The 20909-nt window shown below is 40.9% G+C and overlaps 1 protein-coding gene across 2 annotated transcripts in view; it reads left to right on the forward strand.

Moving 5' to 3' along the window:
* Positions 1–18815, forward strand: part of LOC118795651 (netrin-G1) — a 78423-nt gene extending 59608 nt beyond the window's left edge. The window contains exons 5-6 of one of the 2 annotated variants that reach the window (XM_036554286.1): positions 4373–4417; positions 18556–18815. In XM_036554286.1, coding sequence (XP_036410179.1) covers positions 4373–4417; positions 18556–18797 — 287 coding nt within the window. In that variant the 3' untranslated portion in view covers positions 18798–18815. The remainder of the gene's footprint in view (positions 1–4372; positions 4418–18555) is intronic. The other variant, XM_036554287.1, reaches the window with a different exon arrangement.
* The last annotated feature ends 2094 nt before the right edge of the window (positions 18816–20909 follow it).

The following is a 20909-nucleotide window of genomic DNA, read 5'->3' on the forward strand; positions in this document are numbered from 1 at the left end:
TGGCCAATGTTAAGCACTTATTCTTACTATATATTACAATATAGCAAGAACAATATATTACATAAGTACATGGCAATATATTTCACAAAAGTTTATTATTTACAAATACAATATAACTCCATAATATATTAGAATATAATTGCATAACATTATAACACAACATATCAAGTATATAAAATGGAAATTGGGATATATTTGGCTGCCACATGAGTTACTAAGAATTATCAAAAAACACATTTCAGAAACCTGTAATTGCAATGTTATATCCATGCCAAATTGGTCAGATTGGAAATGCATTGAAGGAGATTTTCTGTTTAGCTGTTTAGAACTGCTATAATTATAGCATTTTGACACATCTTACCCAGATGTGGTGGCTTAGTAGCAGAGGAGAAGTATTGCATTACAGAAATAATAAGTATTACAGAATGTAACGTCATGTTAATTAATTGTATTATTAGACACAAACATTGACATCACTGACTGAAAGAAACCAATCAGAAATCGATATGAAGCCTTGCTGTGCTGTGTGCTGAAAAGCTTCCACCCACTGATTTCAGAAATGAGCGTTCTACAAGCTGGATCTTTAGACCCTGGTGCTGTTTGTTGCAGATGCTGTTTTGCATGCGCAGACTGCCCCGAGTTTGTACACCGCATGGATTTTTTTCTTGTTTTTGTTTTGTTTTTTTAATGCCGATCAAACATCCCACAGTCATGTCAGGTGGTGCCTATCATTAAGTGGTGTGTGCTTTTTAAACTCTTAATCGGGGGGTTTAAAGATTTTTATTTATTTGTTTCCATCTTGGTTTGTTCAGAAAGGATGCATTGTCCTGCACATTGTCTGCCTAGCTGTTTAAGCAGATTATAAAATTTGCAAGCAATCCGATAGCTGTCAAGGACATCCCCTATATGCAACCAGCATGTGATCCAGCATGTTTAACCTCTGTATTCTCATGTTATAGTATGGTAGTTTGGAATCAGAAAAACATGAAACATCACAGCAGCGTACACTTTCGGGGGTGACGCATGGAAAGATGATGAAATGAATGGAAAAAGGACGCAGAACGATGTTCTTGAGTCCAGAGATCTTGCAGTTACAAGTGCAATTCTGTGGAAAAAGAAAAAAAACTATGATTTCTATGCTGTTATCCAGTGTTGACTGAAATATTGATTGAATTTATTTGTTTTTATTGGAAGCTCATGTAGCCAGTTAGAGCAAATTGATGCAACCCATTCTAGCTGCATGAGATTGCATCAGAAAGCCAAGGACACATTCGCATTCAACTTGGCTACTGAGATTTACTTAATGATTGAAGAAAATGGCCAGGCTTCTATGGTTTCATGCTTCGTTTGATTCTGGGTAAAAACCTCATCTGCTGGGTTTTCCAGGAAATTTATGGAAGAGACACAGATGTCGGATAGCATATTGTTTTTAATAAATGAGTAACACTGCTGTTTTGTCAGTGGATTTTCAGTTATAATAATACCCTCTCGCTGTCACTTTTTAAACATTGACATGTGTCCTTCCTGTATTTTCTTAAAAAGGACTGGGAATGATTCCCGTTAAGATGGCAACTGCAGGCTTAGCCAGTATCTTATGATAACATCCTCTCAATCATGATTCAGTGCTGTACTTCCTTAAATTGTCACTACAGGAGCTTGAACTAAAAACCAGGTGGTGCACTGCAGTCATTGTACATGTCATGGAACAATTTAAGCACTGAATTAACACACTAATACTGCAACATGAGGGAAAACAGAATATATTTACTTACACATCCAGGATATGTTTTCCTTCACAAAGACCCTTATTTCTATCTACTATGCAATGTTTAATAATGTCAAGCAAATATATTGTGAACATAGACCAGTGCTCAGCATGTTACTTTTGTTAGCTTTTGGACTCGAATCTAAATGTAGGTGTGTGTATCTGTATGTGTGCACTTTGATAATTCCAGTCATTTCCCAAAGAATGAATACATTTCATGTCTGTCAATATGCATTCCACAAAAGTAATTTCTACATATGCTGAAAATCAAATGATAAGTAGTCCTGCATTTATGCAAGCATGCTAATATAAAGCAGATGGATTTGGGATATTGCTGAAACATACATGGCAATGTTTTTACTTTCAGTGTAGAGATTGCTTGCTGCTCCTTAAAATTGTCCACCAATCATGTGACCAAGTCAAAGGCAAAGCAGTCTGCAAAGACTGAGTGATGCTTTTGAGGCTGGATCGGTGGGTTGGTCCGGGGTGGTTGGGGCAGGGTGTTCTTAGGGGCGGAGCTGTCCCCATTTTGCAGACTTTTCTGCTGCTTACATTTGGCTTGATGTTTAAAAGCTCCACCTCCAATTTCTTGGGACTGCTATTTCCACAAAGGAAATACAGTATTGTATGTAATTATAAAATAATGCAATACAGTAATGGCCTCTATTCAGGACGCTCAAGTGACAACACGGTCTCATTCCCAACTCGTCAAATACTGCAGCTTGGTCAGTGGCCTTACGCTTCATATTATGACGCTCTAGGTATCCCTCTAGTCAGTTTTGCACATGCAGGGCTGTTCAATAGATAATATCAATGGGATTCCCGAAACATCGGTAATGTAGCTAGGCTATGTATAGATTCTCACACAGACAACAGACACATTCTGTTGGCTAAAGTTAAAGGTAGTGTAATCCAGTTGTAATCCAATACACTTTTTGTCAAATTCAGCTAATCTCCTCATGGTCCTCTATCTGACCAATCAGTGTGTGCGTTCAAAAAAACTCTGCGGTGTTCGTAGGCCTACAAAGTCCTGGCTCTGTAAATGGGAAACAAACATAGAAGCCATAAATAATTCCAGCCAATCAACACATTGCTTCAGGAGCACAGAAGGGAGGGATGGAATTTGATTGGCTGTTGAGTTCAAATATCAACCACATTTCACCAGAATCGCGGACACTACCTTTAATCAATGCGTTTCATTGGGTTACACTTGACCTATATTTTCAATATGCTTGATTTGTGGCTGAATTTTAAGCAAAAAGTTACCTTTCACCTACCTAGTAACATTAGTCTGATCAAATCACAGCAACGAGCTCATCGCAGAAGATGACATCAACACGTCAGACGAACTGATTTGAATGAGTTTCCTACATTGCCGATGTTTCGGGAATCCCATTGATGATATCTATTGAACAGCCCTGCATGTGCACAACTGATGCTAGAGGGATACCTAGAGCGTCATAATATGAAGCGTAGGGCCACTGACCAAGCTGCAGTATTTGGCGAGTTGGGAATGAGACCGTGTTGCAAGTGATTACTCTTCCTCATCCAGAAACATTCAGCTCTGTAATATAAACCAGATGAAGCTAATAGTTAACATATTGGAAAAAAAAGATATGTGCAATATTGAAAAATCCACAAATAACACTTTGGCAGCCAGTAACTAATATTGAAAGTACTGGACATGCTGCAAAGCATGTCAGAAGTCATATTGGCTCAAGTATTTCATTTTAGATTACTATGAGGTAAATTATGAAATTGTCAAATTACATACAATGACAGATCTCAGCTATGCATGTGACTGTAAGAGTGTTTTTCTGTGTCTTTACAAACGCCAAGGATATGTGCTCTGATTAAGGAACCACTGTGATTCACAGCTGCTTTCGGCACACTTGCAATAGTGCAATAGTGCAATAGAGTGTGTGGAGTCGCTTAACATAGCTTTAAAGCTGTGTATGTCGTTTAGTATTGGCTTCTTAGTTTACCAAAGAGCATAGCCAGTAAATTTCAAAGGTGAAGAAACTAGCTGCCCAGCTTAGGTAATGGTTGCTCAGCCCTTATTGGTTATAGTTAGAGCTGAGGATGAGGTTGTGTTCAGCTCTGACCTTCTGCCATTCAGATCAAATACAAAAGAATAATAAAATAAAAGAGAGTTGAAATGGTATTGATTTAACTCTGATGTAACCGCAGCTAGCAGTACCTCAAGTACAGTGAATCCTGAGCTGCCATTTAGTGACAGTGGACTGAGAGTGGAACACTTTTGGATTCAGCTGCCAGGCAATATCGTTCCTTCACCAGAAAGGAAGCATTTGTGGGCATTTTTGGTTCCTTACTCGAGCACTTAGTGTGTCCACGGTTAACGTATTAAGGCAGGGATGAAGGTCAATCACTGGGATGCGAATAGCTGAGATCTGCTTGGGCTCTCTCCTGGTCTTTGGATGCACCAGCTGTCGCTGACCTCTGGCTTGGTCGTCATACATGCAAGTTCAAGAGCATGATGACCAGTTCAAGCCAGAGACGTGCGGATTTGTGTGTCAGAATTAAATTAAAAGGTCTGATAGCCAGTGCTTTTTAATAACCCGCCATCTCTCCCCTGAATGCTTGCAGTCCGGCCGAACATTTCATCTCTAGGGGTCGCAAACCGAAATCAAGGTAGGCTGCTTGAAATGAGAACAAGAACCTTGCTAATACGCTAATGCCAATAAGAATTTTAGCATAACAGCGGTAGATATAAAGATGGATTTTTATTTTGTATGTTAAATGAAATATTGAAAAAAGCAAAAAGTTTTTTTAACCATGTTAAACTAGACAAAACTGTGTGTTTTCCTCGAAGAGAAGGGGCTTTTGATGCTTGCGAAAGCAAATAAAGAAACCTTTGTTCATGTCACTGCCACTCGTTGCACCAGATAAAGGTGTCTTTGCAACAAACAGCACAATGCTGCAGGTACACAGCTCTCCCTGGGAAACCAGATGGATTTCAAGAACGCTTTCGGAAATTTCAATGCCGCCCCGGCCATCCCTTCCATTTTAATTAGCCGTGGCAGCATGGCACTCGTGGGGGTTTTCGATTCCACTCTCTCGCTACGGAGGAAAAGGAGTGGGGGAGAGGGGGGAGGGTATGCAGATCAATTGCAGACAATCTTAAAATAATCCCTGGTGCGGCTGCCCTGCGTTTCCATAGTTCCAGTCAAGCGGGCACTTCGCTGGGAGTTGACAGCGGGTGACAGCGGGATTGTTCGAGCGCTGGGCCCGAACCACTGCCACATGGGTCTGTGAACAGACTTAGGAAGCAAGCCTGTTAGGCTTTATGCAGCCTAGCTCTAAAGACGGCGGGGGGGGGGGGGGCAATGGTGGTGAACCACACCAGCTGACATAAGCTGCCACAAGTACAACCTTTGACCACAGGTTGCCCTCGCTGTCAGTCGGACAGTTAATCAAATAGCTTATCAATGAATGTTTCGTAATGAAGCAATACTTAAGAATGAAACAGAGGGAGGCAGCAACCAATCCCTGGGAAATGTTCCATACTGTAACATGTTACTTAACTATACGCATCTTTCCTTTTGAATTGTACTCCCCTCACATAAATATCACAGAATATTTTGTGCAATATAGATTTTATATTTATATAAATTTTATTTTATTTGGAATGAATGGAGTGAACTATTTTCATCTTCTCAGCACAAGTGAACTACCACTTCAAAGGACGTATACTAATGTTATGTAGAGTATCATCAGCATAACGCCTCTGTTATTGTCAGGAGGGGAAATGAGGTGGGGGGCTGCTACTGAGACTCACATTAAAACAAAAACATAGACATTCTCTTGGACTTTTCAGTTTCTCAATGGTTTACCAAATATCTACATTATTACCAGATAATTTCCAAATGTCTACAATCAGTTATATTTACATTTATATTATTTATTATTATAAATCTATGAATGTGTTAGTGAGCACATACATGTGCCTTAAACTGGTACTTTATCCATATGAATTTGTAATAATATTCTGTTGCATCATGCAGTTTCACCTTAACCCAAAGTGCTTCACAGTCATGGTCGTCCTGTGGTTGCGATATCCCTGCTTATGTAATAAGGGCTTATTCATACATGAATAGGTCATTAATAACATTTTACAATGGAATTTATTATGGAAAGGTTTTAAACCAGAGGTTTTACAATCCTCTTATTCGATATTCTGAAAATCTATATGGAAAAAAGCAGAGTTGATCTTCTGGTGACAGTCTTGCATCTTGGATTTCCTGTGTTAATCTCAGGAGCCTGCCAGTTTCTGCTGCTGAGTGACTTGAGGAAGGGCTGGGGATTATCTCCTAGGGGCAGCGTGTGGAGTAGCAGGGAGAAGGTTGGACTTTGGGACAGTGTAAAGGTTAAACCTGTTGTAATTATGCTGTACTCACGGTTTTCATAATCATTTTTTCTCTCTTTCTTTTTTCTGATTTTGAAAATGTCAAGGCCAATGTTCAAGTGGTCCGCACACTGGGAAAAAGACTGCTAAGCAGTATCAGCATTATATCAGGGCCCAGGTGGAGTCTAACAGCAGAGTGTTTTGTCCTTAAACTTTAAGTAACAAATTCAAGCAAGTCTTGCATTTTTCTGCTCTTGCAAAGCACAATTTCTCTATTCCCAGGACTATCGAACTACCAAATGTTGCTGTGTGTTTTTTTTTCCCTCTCTCTTTTTTTTGTAATGAATTTAAGTAACCATTACTTAAATTCATTTCCAAAAATGCAAAGCGCATTTACTGAATGTGGCTGTTGGTGTCAATTCACAACATTGGTTTTTTTCAGGTCAAAAGTAGTTTTGATTAATTCAGCGAATCTGTAAAAGAAATACCATCTAAAAATTCAATGAATTACAAAACACTGCCCTTAAAAAACCTCCAGTGCCTCTTTCTTGTTTTCAGCAAGCGCTCTTTAAGACTCCATCCAGACCTAATTAATCATCTGTAGGTAGTCCAGGTTGAAGTGGGATGAAGGTATTTAAAAATAGACTTTATCTACACACAAAACATAGCAGCACAAATCCTCCTGGTCTGGCTCATGTGGAGCTGAAAGCTGAGGGAGATGTAGGCTTTATGAAGGGCCTCGCTCAGTGACACATGGTGACTGGTGTTATAGAGGATGTATTGGTGGGAATTGTCGAAGTGGTGTGGGATTGCCAGGCGCAGCTCGCGCTTTCGGAAAACACTGGTTAGGCCTTAAACCGAGATTCAATCTGACACCTGCTCGGATATCCAATGGAGCGGGACCCTGCCCAAGCACGTTGGGTGCGCTCATCTGTCAACACTTCTCCAAGAGACAATGGGATGTGCCGGGCTGAGGAATGTAGAACTCTACAAATGATATGGCAATGTGAAGCGCATGTGATGTTGCATTAGGCGCTGGCTGCGGTTCTTTTGGATTTCATTTCCGAGCTGGTACATCTGAAAATGGAGGCCGTTCACACACCTGGCAACAGGTGTTGCAGGGGCTAGGAGATGATTCATTTAAATAGTAAAGACATTACTTGTATACCCTGTGTCTCTTGTGAAAAATCATGACTTTTCATTGTATGCAAGCGTATGTGGTACACAAACTTTTGTTCGTGCATGATCATTAGTTTCTGTATCCCATATTAGTTTCTGTCCTTAGTCAGTGGGTTCTGAGTCATTGTTAAGGCTGGTTATGGAATATGGAATATCTCAAACACAGTGTTTTAAATGTAAAAGTTCCAGTTCCACATAAGCTGTGTCTTCTTATTTACTTAAATCCATTTCAAATCAACAAATCAGCCCAGCCACAACCACCACAGTTTGATCTTATGTCTGCCAAGGTTGTCATTGATATTGTCTCATTGTTTAGATCTTGTTTTGTTTTGCAAGAAAACGCTGCTTGTCTTGCTCTGGAACTCCTCTCATCATTCCATTGGTGGGCACTTGAAGCTACCTTTTATTTACGTAACATTACATAACATGCATAACATCACATAACATGTCCAGAGTGATTGGGCACCTACTAGCATTGCCTGGATATGTGCCAACCCGCAGTTATCCCTTGGCACTCGATCCTCTAACCCCCTCCTTTTTGGCCATGCACACAATGTTCCCTCGTTCCCCTCACCTGGTTTGCTCGTCCTCAACCCTGTGCCACTCCGGCATGTACCCCACACACACCTGGTCTCTGCTCTCCCTTGCAAGCCTGCGAGTGCTTTGGCCACTAGGCCCGCTGCAGCTACGTCTGCATTGGCCGCAGGCACAACACCAGGGGGCAGCACTGCCACCTGTGCAGACTCGGCTTCTACAGGATCAGCTCGGCAGAGCTGGATGATGAGAATGTTTGCCTAGGTCAGTCACACTCCCGCAAACCCCATGCCCACCCCCCGCCCACCAGCTGGCCGAATGCCACCCAGCCAGTCCTCCACAGCCTCAGGCACGCTCCGGCCCATTTTGCATTTCATGTTTGATTTTCTTTTGTCACTTGTGACCTCATCTCCATGCACCTCATGCCATTCGTTGTATGTCATCATTCCTCATCCAAGGAAAAGTAATATTACAGTTGTAGTGTAGACATGTAAGGTAGTGGTGACAGTGGACTTTTTTTTTCCCAAAGATTCAAATACTGAATGCTGTATTTGAAGGACAGTACAACTGAATTAACACAGGGGAAGCCAAACAGAAACAGAACACATAAATAAAGGAGAATGGAAATATGCTCATTTTATTGCATATTGTTGTTGGCACTTCATAGCCTACAGATCCTACGATTAGCCTACGATTAATAAATTTTACTTGAAAAATGAACATTGATTTTTTTCAACCAACAAAATGTTTACTCAACTAAATATATAGACGACGCTCATTATAAAGCAGGCAACTGTCGATATGCACCACTGATATGCACCACTGATACATGCACCAGACACCAATTAAAATGGTAGATCTTAGCAGGAGTTCAAATTTAATGCAAATTGGGCTGCATCTTAAAAAACCTAATCACAATTCAGAAAGTTTTCGCTAAAAAAAATAATCCTCCAGCTATTTTTCTTGGGAGAACAAAGATAGAACTGTGGGACACCACTGTTAGCCTGAGGAAACATCTGCCATCACAGTGTTCCCGTGAGTGCCGAGATTAAAATCACACCGTCTGACAAAGGTGCTGTTCTGCACATATGTCTCTAAGAAAGTGTCAGACCGCAGGCAGAACTTGCACCAAGTTCCTCCATAGGTCTCGGTGCCCTGGCAACACGAGTGCATTAATTACCGAATATCTGTCACAGGAGCACACTCTGACTTTGCAGGTCATATTAAGATAGTTTGAGTGAGCTGAATTTTTTGACAGCTGCCTGATTACATCATACTTGATATTAAACATGTCTTCATGAAGCTTTTATAAAGCATGCATAACATATTCACAAGCATAGGATTGCTACTTTATAAAAAATTCTGAACACTTCATGATGGCTGGCATAGAGTGACCTAACTAATTATGCAAATATATGTGCATGCACCTGATAGCATATCGCCATTCGTCATCCTTGATTACATTGCACACAACCATGCACACTTTTGCTCATAGCTAATGCAGAATCTATCTGGGAATTTTAGGGTGTTATTTTTGCCACCGATGTGTGTGTGTGCGTGTGTGTATGTAACAAAAGAAGAACAAAAAATGAAATCTAGTAACCAAGTGTAATTTTTGCTCGACATTTTTTGCCATAGAGAAGACAAGAAATGAGGCTCCTGAGTGGCTCAGTCTGTAAAGGCACTCAATATTCAAGCACAAGGCTGAGCCCTATGGCTCAGATTTGATCCCAGTCATGTCAATTGCCCACAAAGACCGGGTCTCCATAGGGGCAGAACAAATTATCCTTGTTCCACCTGATATTATATATAGGGGAGGGTAGGTCAGGCTAGGGGCATGTCTGTTCTGTAGCTTATTAGCAGCTCCCTGATAGTCGGGCGCCCGCAATCTGCCTGCACAAAGCTACAAATGAAGCACACTCCTACAGAAGCAGAGGTTGCTATTACGTGTTTTGGAGGAAGGCACGTGCTTAAAACTTAGAATAACACTCCCATTTTGTCAGTGTGGGTTGCAGATATTGGTTGGCTTCTATGACATAATTTGGCATTCCAAAAACTGGAAGAAAAATAGGGAAAAAGGATTGGGCATTCCAAATGGAAAAAAGTTAAGTCTTTTTAATATATCTTCATTGATAATGACAAACACTATATGTTAAAGGCTGCTGACATGCATGGTCTTTATGGCTTCAGTGGGGATTAAATCCAAACATAACCACTAATTACAATACTAGGAGCTTTCCCACATTCTATAGCAGATGGCAGAAATGCAAAGACAGAATATGAATGGTTATCTGCAATTGGTTTATTGCACATAATCCACCAATTAGTGAGCTGGGTGTGAGAAGGGGAAGAGGAGGGGCTTGAAAGCTTCACTAATGCTGCTGCCATCTGACTGCCAACCAGTCTAAGTTTCTGTAAAGACATCAGAAGATGGGTAACTGTGGACAGATTAGAATTAGCATTATAGCCATTGGAGGGGTAGTTAACTGTTAACAATATACTGCAGGAAAATCTCTGATTCTAAATTCTGCACAAAAGTTTTATAAATATTAATTAATGTTGACTTTTTTATATATTTTTTTGTCAAAAGTTATGGTTAAAGGATGACTTTAGCTGTGCAATGTTGAATAAAATAGGAGTCACTGGCAGCTTTTAAATATTGTATTTCTATGTCCATACTATGATAAATGATACATTTAAAGTGCATGTAGAAAGTTGTTACCAGCCTAGTATGATGGGTCTATTATTGTGTCACCAATAAAAAAGAGCTGACAGAAATGGAGAACGGATCTCCAATTAAGCTAAATTATGTATGTGGATCAATGAAAAATAAAAAAAAGAAAATTACATTTGGTTACCATTGCATGCAATATTTGTTGTACTAAATAAAGGGGACTGCATTTATTCACAAGAGAGTCATAAGCATAAACAAACAACATTCTCTGTGCATTGCTAGGTAATATGCCATACGCTAATGTATTCATTAAAAATTAACAGCTTTCACATCACATCGATAAGCATGTCTCGGTCCATTTGGAATATAAGCTGTTTTCAGTAAAACAAACATGTCCGTGCTTTGATTAATTTTGATCATCTGCATAAATAAAATATCAGATCTTGTTTGTACAGACAAGATTCTTTAAAAGAGAAAAAAACAGGATCAGACATTATTTATGAGCGCCGTTTAAATGGCTAACCTCCAAATGAGTCCCCGGTGTGTATGGGCTGTGTGTGAGTGTGTGCGCGTGTCTTGTTTCTACAGACTGTGATTGTAATCCCATGGGATCACACAGCGATCGCTGTAACGGCACAGGATGGTGTAAGTGTAAGGAGGGAGCGACAGGGGCTAAGTGCCATAAGTGTCTTCCGGGATATATGTGGAACAATGGCTGCAAATGTAAGTAGACCCTTCCCTGGCAGCTTACCGTGGCTCCCTCTCCCTTTCCTCCTCTGCCGAATGAGCAATTCTTAACTCCGCTCCACCCCCACCACCAAACAAACAGCTTTTTCATTTAAATGCTACATCTGTTAGCTGACTGTTTCTCTTTTCATTTTTTTTCATCAAACTGCTGTTTTAATATTTAAGGTTGGAGAAATTTACTTTTTTATTGCTTTTTTAAAAGCATTTTTTAAGCTTTTTTACGTTTTCATTAGCGTGAATTTTATGACAGACAGTTATCACTGCAGGAGGTTTTTTTTTTACCAGTGTACTCCCTGTTGCCTGTAATTAATTGTTGATTGTTGTGTGTCTGTGGTGGGATTTAAATATGGACCTTTGTTAATGTTCCCTATGTGTTTCCCTTTCATTCAGTATCTATATAAAGATGCCTGAAATTTGACGTACAGCACGCCAATTATAAGCTGGTTTCCTGCAAGCTGTACCATTGTTTTTCGTGTACAGAAGCAGAATCGAATGCAGAGACTTTTTTCCCCTGCGAACAGACCCATGTCTTACTGTGCTTACCACAAGCCCATGCCAATCTCCCATATCTCCTCATCGGACCTTTTGGATGGATCTGAATTGCCTCTTGGCAGTATCAAGGGTGTGGTGAGGAAGTAACAGTCCGGTCTAGTGCATTCACTCCTGAAAAACACAGTCCTCAAAACCCCTTACTTTGTAAGTCCCGATGCTTCAGAAGGGACACCCGAGTTTCAGAAGCTCGGGATGATGTTAGGTAGGAGGCCAGCAGCTCTGTAGTGAGCACACTTCTGAGCCCTGAGGTCACATGAGTGTGTCTGAGGCAGGCTGCCGATGGATTAAAGGGTGTGCTGAGCGCCCCTCAGAGAAACTGAAACACCATGCAAAGCGTGGTGAGAACTTGCCTCGTGAGGGCCTTTTACTTGCTGCACATGCATTATGTCCGCCTTGATATGATCCGAGGGGTTCGTTTTTCCAAAAACTTTTTTACTTTTCCCAGAAAACTATCAAAGTCCCCACTCCCGTCAGATATAAAGAATAAATGGTAACTTGCAGATATAACACCAAGAAGAACCCTTTATCAAATCGACATGCTGTGCATGACAAATGACAATTAGAGGGTTAACTTCTGAGGCCTGTTCAAGGCTCGTTTAATGCCACTGGACTGTCTGACGTGTAGATTTCTAGTGTGCTGGATTAGAAGAACATCTGGATTCTCAAGGAAGACACATTTAATTTAAAAAATCTGAAGAGCACACAACAGGATGGTAACAAAAGAAACGCTGTTCCTAATAATGTACCATTTGTGTGGCGGCTGACACAGGCAATCCACCTGATGTCTGGCTCACACTTTTTCTGAAGATCTCACCCCATGTTCAGCATTCGCATCCCGTCCACAGTCAATTCAAACAGCAAATCAATCTCTCGTAAAAGGAACGCCTCGGACGAACCAACGCGCACGTCTCTACTGTAATCATGTAGACGATTTATTGCTTTCAAAACTACTCTAGCTCATCATCGGCTGGGGGGGTGGGGGGTTAACAATGAACGGCGCAGGCAAAATATTCATGAGCTCCGTTAACCTCAATTTTCTCCTGCTTTGCCCGATGACAATGCGTTACTGCCCTGTAGCCAGAATCCAGCTGAAAGGCCCAGGAGGAGTTCTGTCGACCACCACTGGAGCCAGGACAAGACGGGTTTGGTTTGCAGGGAATACTAAAACAAAATGAGTTTTGGGAAGAAAGAGGAAAAAAAAATAGCTGATGCAACTGCAGGGCTAGACTGGTCATGTCCATCTAATATCAGATCTTGTGAAACGCCTTGTGTAATGTAGAAGATGGAAAGGAAATGTGTTCTACAAACTTGCAAGAATTGTTTCAGTAAATAAAAGACTGTTTAGATGGATGTGAAGAAAAGGTCATGCATTCCTCCCTGGAAATGGGCAACATATGTTGGAGTCATAACAAGAAGATAATTTTAATAAAAATATACTTTTTTTGTTATGAGGTGTAGTTTTCTTAAGACATAACAGTTTCGGCTGAGACCTGCTTTGGAGTAAGAGGTGGCAAGTCTATAACAACACTGTAATGAGTCAAGTCATCCATGCATTTGGGTTGCACATGGTGTGAGAGTGTCTGGAAGTCCAGACTGGAAGAGACATTCTTCTTGTTCCAATCGTTCTCTTTCTAAGAGTAGATTCAAAGGAAGATTTAGACAGCAGTCGTAACTGCAGCAAAAAATATGATTGTTCACAAATGCATGTTACCACACTCATTACCATTATGGAAAGGAATGTCTTATTTCAAGACACTGTAATACTTGAATTATTGATATCAAGAATTCTTAAGGTCAAAATTATAATAATTAGAAACAAGGCCAAACATGTGATGTCATAATTAAATGTCAACCTTACCTGGTTGGACTTCCTGACTTTTTACTCACATTTCCTTGGATATGTTTTATGTTCTATGTATTTTTGTTATAGATATACATGCCCAATTTTATGGATGTAAATGTGGGGTAAGAGTTGACACAAATAACCTTCTATCTTTTAACAAAAAAAAAAACGTTCAAAAGGTTGTTTTGTTTTTAATTTTTAAATGAAGACAAAATGGATTGCTCGAACATAAAATTGTTTTAACATTATTTTCAAATGAAATGAAAGACAATTCCCATTTTGCAAAACGCAAAATGTAGGATTTCTCCTCGCGGATTATTTTACATGATTAAAATGAGATGTGTTTTGTTGAACAATTAGCAGTATTGTCACACGTGTTCCTGCGACACCCTTGTCACTTTGCTATAGACTGAGAAAGAGGGGCTGACTGCTGTTCAGCAGTGTGCTTAGTTTTTGCAATGTGCTCAAAGAAATTAATCTGTATGCAGATAGGAAAATGCAATTAAAAAGTGAAATCTCTCATCAGATACCACATTTCTACTCATTTCTTGACAAATATTGTTCCTTGTAAAATAAATAAATAAATGAGCCTAATAGATTTCACAATTGGTTTTTGTGGCAGGGGCTGTTGATGGTTTTGAATGTGTTAGATTGGATTCCATCAAATTCCACATTAAATTCCATTATTGTTCCTTGATAGCCCAATAAAAATCAAATGCCCAGCTATACAATAAACCCAGTTTCAGCAATTCTTTCAATATTTGGTGGCTTCAAGTTATGGTGTACACTTCAGCTTCACTTTCATAACCTTTTTGCCCAAGAATAAGGCCATGACAGGGCAAAGAGATATAACCAATACTATACTGATGTTTTGTTGATATAAAATGTAAAAACAGTTCAGAACTGACAGAGTGGAAACTGATGTATTCATAATCTGAAAGTAAAGCTCTTTTCAGTTGGTATCAGGAGAGGATAAGTGGCTATTACATTTGTACTAAAATTGCATTAATTTCACTTTCGATGCTGTCCTTGTTAGTTGAAACAGATGAGCCATTCCCAGCAGATGGGACTTTGAAACACCATGTTCTGTCCTGGAGAACACCTTTGGTAGTTTTGTTCCAAAATGAACCGTAGGGAAGAGCTGTCTGGCTGCGGGCTTTCAGATGCCTGCATTCAGATGTTACACCGCAGTGTGCTGTGCATAATTGCTTTTTAACTCATCAGGAATGCTTGTCTAAGCCCAATTGGGGTCTTTTTTGAATTGACAAGTGATTTGACCATGGGCAATATACCAAGGAACCTGAACGTCCTTGGGTAAAGAAAATTCAAAAAGGTGCAAAAAAATAACCTGACAACCTATTTGTGTATCCCGTCAGTGTTATCAGTTGAGTCAGTCAGTGTTCTGAATGTTGAATGTGCCACAAGTGAGGCATATTTTGCAATTTTTGTATCACAGCAACATTGACAAAAACTCCTGCAAATCCCTTTGTTGCAAAAAGCACAGCAGTGGAGTTGTAAGAACTGACAAATGAGATTTGCATTTGATAAACGGCATGGGTCTGGGAGCAGTTTTGATTTCACTGGCCTATCACTGAGCAGTTTTAAATGGGTTGCTGAGGGTATTGAAATGTTCCCATTTTCTCTGTGGCTAGATTTCACCACAAGTCCAATCTTTAAAATGAAATTGAAATGACCACTGTTGAATAGGAATACCTCTTTGTCACGTTCAACACAGGCTGTTTCTTTAATGCCAGTCATTGGATTTTCTGTGGAGCAACTGTCATGATAACAAAAAGGCAGGTGACCTGTAATCACATCCCAAACCAGGGTTTTAACATATTCCTGCTGAGGGCAGACTGAGTGCCTGGTGTGTTTAGACAAATAATGGAGCGGCATGCATGTGCTGATTTGCATTTGGAAACTGCCAACCAATAGGGAGTGCTTTGTCAGGGGAAGCAAACAGAGGAAGTGCGGCTTCACTGCTTTGTTTTCCTAAACAACTGCTGCCATGGGGGCTGGAATTATGTTCAACGTCCTCAGAAAGGGTGCGGACAACAACTCCCCCCTCCACCCCTCCCCTCCCCTCCCCTCCCCCCACCCCGATGTAAACTGAAAATAGCATTGCAAGGTCTTTGCATGGTTGCAATCATAAGTAAATGTTCATAACTTGTTGTGTGCACGATTCTGACGGCAGCTCAGACCCAGATTTCCAAGCCCATTCCACAAATAAACTGCACAAGGGCAACGGCTCAGCACATTGGCTGCACCAGATCAGGATGAGGGGTTAGGATCACATGTTCAAATCCCAGGTGGTGCTACAGCTTCTGTATCCCTGTTGTGAATCACTTCACTAAATGTTTGGCTGTATGGATGGGTAACATGCAAAACGCAAGCTTCTTGAGCCACTAGGTACAAATGTGTTCTACCTGTTTATTCCTGGATGTAGGCTTGTGGGATCGTGTGATTGTGTTTTTGTTTTTGGGTGTGTATTTTAACACTTATAATATCCCTTTGATTCATTAGTCCTGTTTGCAGTTCATTCTGTGTGCCCACAGTTTGCTCAACAGCTTGCTTCCAAGGGGAATAACAATGGCCCGGGGTCTTTGTCCCACTAAATAAACTGTTTATTGGCCCAGTTGTGAACTAATAAAAAACTATCTGTCAGGAGAAAAATTCCATTGTATGGGGAATTTCCGAACGGTCCCTTGATTTATCACATGCTGTAATGTGTCCACATGATTTATACCGAGCGGAGGAAGACATGCATAACTAATGGTACCAAAATGTTTTGGACGTTAAAAAAAGAATGATGAAAGCTGAGGCATCTCACTTCCTCCAGCGAAAGCATCAGTCTGCAATCAATCGCTTGGTCCAGACAGACAAATTAATTACAGCAGTGCACGTAGCCCATTGCTTAGCATTTTGCAGGAAAGTTTTGTTTTGGCGAAGTGTTGTCATAAGTCCATTTGTTACTTTCTGCTGCCGGGAGACTGAGCTGTCCATTAATCGGCCCATGCGTTAACGATTGTGGCGCATGGCAAGCGATTCACAAGCGTGTTGTACGTTTTGGCTACGCCTGGCAGAGGACTTGCACAACCTCATGATGCAAAGTGGGCTTAATCACGGTATTACGCTTACCTGTCCCTCTCATTGGGCCAGAATTCAATTTAACCACATTGCAGCTTGATCTTCAGATTAGAGAATTTCCCCAAATCTCCACCAACTCCACAACTTTAGCACTAACAAAAACAAGTCAAATGTGCTTAAATTTAACTTTAAGCTAATGTCAGGCTGCCGTTTTGTTAGACTGAGTCCCAGCCTAGGAATCTACTGTTAGATCTCCTCTTGCAAGTCCTGTCCTCTCTCCTCTCTCCAGTCTAAAATGAGACAAAGACAGCTGTCATCACATTTAGTGCAGAAATGGCATTGATTCTTTTATTGGCTTTATTTAATTTTGCTCTGATACCTCTACATCTTCCCTTTAAGTTTCGTCCCACTAGGACCAAGAACATCAGCCACAGGGTGCAATAATAAATCCACAGCGCAGATAGGGCTCCATTTGCTTGTCAGCACTTGCCTGTTATTCATGTATTTACAATGGCCTACCTATGATGCCATTTTGTATCACTGACTGGTTAGTCTGGGGTCATTTCCTATATCAAACTAGTTTTTTATTGTAAAGTAGTTATTGGAATCGAGTGAACAGTCCCTGTGATGTGAAGATATTTTGTGGGAGAAAGCTCTGGCTGAATGGCTGCATTGTTGAATGTTGTTTTAAGATGACGATGGCCTATGTACAACAGACTCAAAACAAACAATGGCATATACTGATGCAATGATTTCAAAGGAGGAACTAAAGGTGTGAACACAGTAGCTCTGACTCAAGACAGGTCACACACACACACACACACACACACACACACACACACACACACACACACAGCAATTCTGCAAAGTAAAGGTACAGTAAATAAAATAGGCATATCCACCTGGGGATTTCAGAACAAGGGAAAAGTATCTGCTTGTTTATCCAGCCAGCCTCTGTAATCATTTGCATCTTTCGCATCAGCTGTTTTTCTCTCCTCTGTTCCACCAACACTGTTAGCATTCAGTTTTTACTGAGTCTGCTGTGTGTGTGCCTTTAGTACACTTTTTTAAGGGCACCTTGGGGTGTTCTATTAAAATATCAGTACTTTACTGTAGTCATTAATGAATGTGTATGTCTCACTGAACCTTGCAAAGGTTTGTGTGTATGTATTTCAGTATGAATTCCAGGGTGTTTTGTTGGGCCTATAGAGCAGCCACCGAATGAATCATACTACTGAGGGTAATACATAGCAGTGATGTGAATGTCCTGGAACCCCAAATTGGTTGTAATGGTGACCAAACAGTGCTCTGCCATGCCATGGGTCCTTGTTCTTTTCCATAGGAGTGGCACGTTTTTTGGCCACGATTCCTTTTCCATTTCAACCACTTAATCAGTTGTCTAACTATCATGTGAGCAATCTGGCTAGCTAAGTCTGTATTAAAAATTTATCAGTGTCCGAGCAAGTGTCATCAAGTGTTTTTGTTTTTGTAACAACAACAATGGATTTTGGGGTCCTGGATACTCGTATGATGGCTACCATTCTGCCCGAAGACGGGGTTACTACATTGTATATTTAAATATGTTTTAAATGTATTTCTTTTGGCAGGCAAATTTATCCAGAGCAACTTCTCAGTGCATTCAATAGTGTAAAGCCATTAGCCGCATAGATACTGAATCATTAGTGCATCATTGAAATGTAGTTCCATTGTTGGATTTGTATAGTGCCATGGTGGGTTGTAATATGGGTGTAATGTGCCGGTGCCAGAAGGGGTCAGGTTCTCACTCTCTGCTCTGAACCCTCCCGCAGCCCGAGTGTGTGACAGCCTGATGATGCGTTGCCAGAATGGCGGCGTGTGCCACAACAACCAGCGCTGTCAGTGTCCCGCCGGCTTCACCGGGCTGCTGTGTGAGAAGCCACGCTGCGAGGGCGCCCCCGGCGGCTGCCCCGGCGCCAAGTCAGCTGGCGATGCCCTATTCCCCGTCCCCATGCCCACCCCACTGCCACTGCTCACTGCCTCTCTCCTCGCCCTCCTCCAGGGGGCGCTCTGAGGAGAGGGAGGAGATTACGCCCCCTCAGCCTCTCCCCCCCCCAGCACGGGACTCATGGGTGGTCCACCCCAGGACATGGGGCCAAGGGCTGATGGGTACGTGGAAGAGCCAAGGAAATGGAAGTGGACATTGTGTTGACATTGAAGGGAAAAAAAATAAACAATCTGATCGGTTTAAATCATTAACTGAACACTTCGCAAAGTCAGCCATCTGACGGGCCAGAAACCTCGCGGTGTCGGACACTAAACCCCTGGTCGGGGACCTGGAGGTCACAGACTTCTTCGGCCTTCAGAGTCCATGTTCGGTGGCCACATTGGAGCTAGATTGCCGCCCCGGCTGGACTGACGCGGCATGACAGCAGGAAAACTGAGTGCCGTCGGCGAACTGCCGACACAAGGATGTCCGGCCTCCTTAGACCTGCCACTGCTTCTTTACGCACCTCTCCCTTTCTGCCCTCATCTTCCCCTCCTCTCCTCCCTCCCTCCGACCTGTGCTTTTGTGAACGTTCCTCTGTATCCCTCGTTGGTTGAAAGATTTTTTCGTCCATTGTCAGTGACGCACTTGTAACAGCCATTGCCCCAGAAGAGCCAGCCAAGCCACTAGTACTTTCGCATATGTTACCATGGTGTCCTTGAGGACACGTGTGCTAACATCAAAAGATAAGAGGAGCCCACATATTAAAGATAATTCTATTTAATTTTGTACAAAAACATTATTTTCATGACAAAGAAAAACAAATTATAATAAGAACAAATCAGTTCCAATACCTAATTATATGTCATGAATGTTTATTTTTCGTTTCATATTTTCCGGCAATTGCCCTTTTGTGAACCAAGCCAACCACTTGATGTATTTGACCCAACTATGGAGAATGATGAAGAAGTGTTTTATTTTGCTTCTTGTTTGGTTGTGTAGACCCCTCCTTATTAGCAAAGAGCTGGCATCAAAGAGAATAAGTATGAATATAAGCTCAAGTGTAAAACGATTCCACCAAAGGACATTCTAATTGTTTTCTTGTTGCTTTAACACTGGAAAATGTAAGTGAATAAAAGAGGAAAATGATTTCTGTAGTTGTTGTTTTTTATGACTCTATGATCTGTGCTGAAAACTTTGAAATGCTTGTCTGAAAATGATCCGTATGACCCTTGCCTTTTATTTCTGAAATCTGAAATGCCTTAAATTGCATTATAATTATGTTTATAAAGAGTGCCAAAACATTATAGGAGTATACTGGTCACAATTTATTGAAAGATTTTATTTATTTTCTGTTTTTTGAGGAAAAGTGAAAAAAAATGAAATCTAAGAACAGCAGCATCCGTAGAGGAGGGTGCAGAATGCACACTTTCTGACATAAGACAGTTAAAGTAAAATATATGTTTATGTGTTTTTCATCTATCACAGTTTTACTTACGTCAAATTAAACTAATATACCTTTATTCAAAGGTTAATATATCATCTCGCCTTGTACATTATATAAATGAAAACTGCATCATTTCACCAAGAGAAGACAATATCCTAAACTGCTCAAACAAAACTCCACAGCAGTCCTTATTAATCTTAGAATAAAGGAATTAGAAGTTTTGTGAAACACTCTCAAACTGAAAAAGCTATGACAAATTGCTGTCGCCTCTAAACCCCAAATGCAAAAATCTTTAGGGATCTGGAAGGAGCCGTAATTGGAAAAAAAAAATGTTGGCTATACGTGAAACATTTTATTGGGCCTCTCTATATGCTATTTATCTTCAGCTCAATGGCTAAAGATTTGTTACAGTACATGGTAAAGGCATTGTCACAGGGGCAAATTAAATATTAACGGCTATTGATGTCTCGCTGAGAAGCTGTTTTCGGCTATTTTTGTTTATATAGTAGGCCTCGTCTGATGGCAGACAGCTCATCCATAACATGACAAATTAAATCTTCGAGTCTGCACAACTTCGAAGTAAACTTTGAAACTCTGCCTGTTTTGACTGCAGACTATCCGATGGTGCTCAACTGTGTGTCGTAATTGCGCAAGGAATGCGGTGGGGAGCACGTGTGACATTAACCGTATTGGTACAAAAATACTAGGTAGAGTCGGACAACGGTTCAATGGTTTTACTTTACAACAGCCAG

The sequence above is a fragment of the Megalops cyprinoides genome, chromosome 20, assembly GCF_013368585.1.
Source record: "Megalops cyprinoides isolate fMegCyp1 chromosome 20, fMegCyp1.pri, whole genome shotgun sequence".
Classification (NCBI taxonomy): domain Eukaryota; kingdom Metazoa; phylum Chordata; class Actinopteri; order Elopiformes; family Megalopidae; genus Megalops; species Megalops cyprinoides.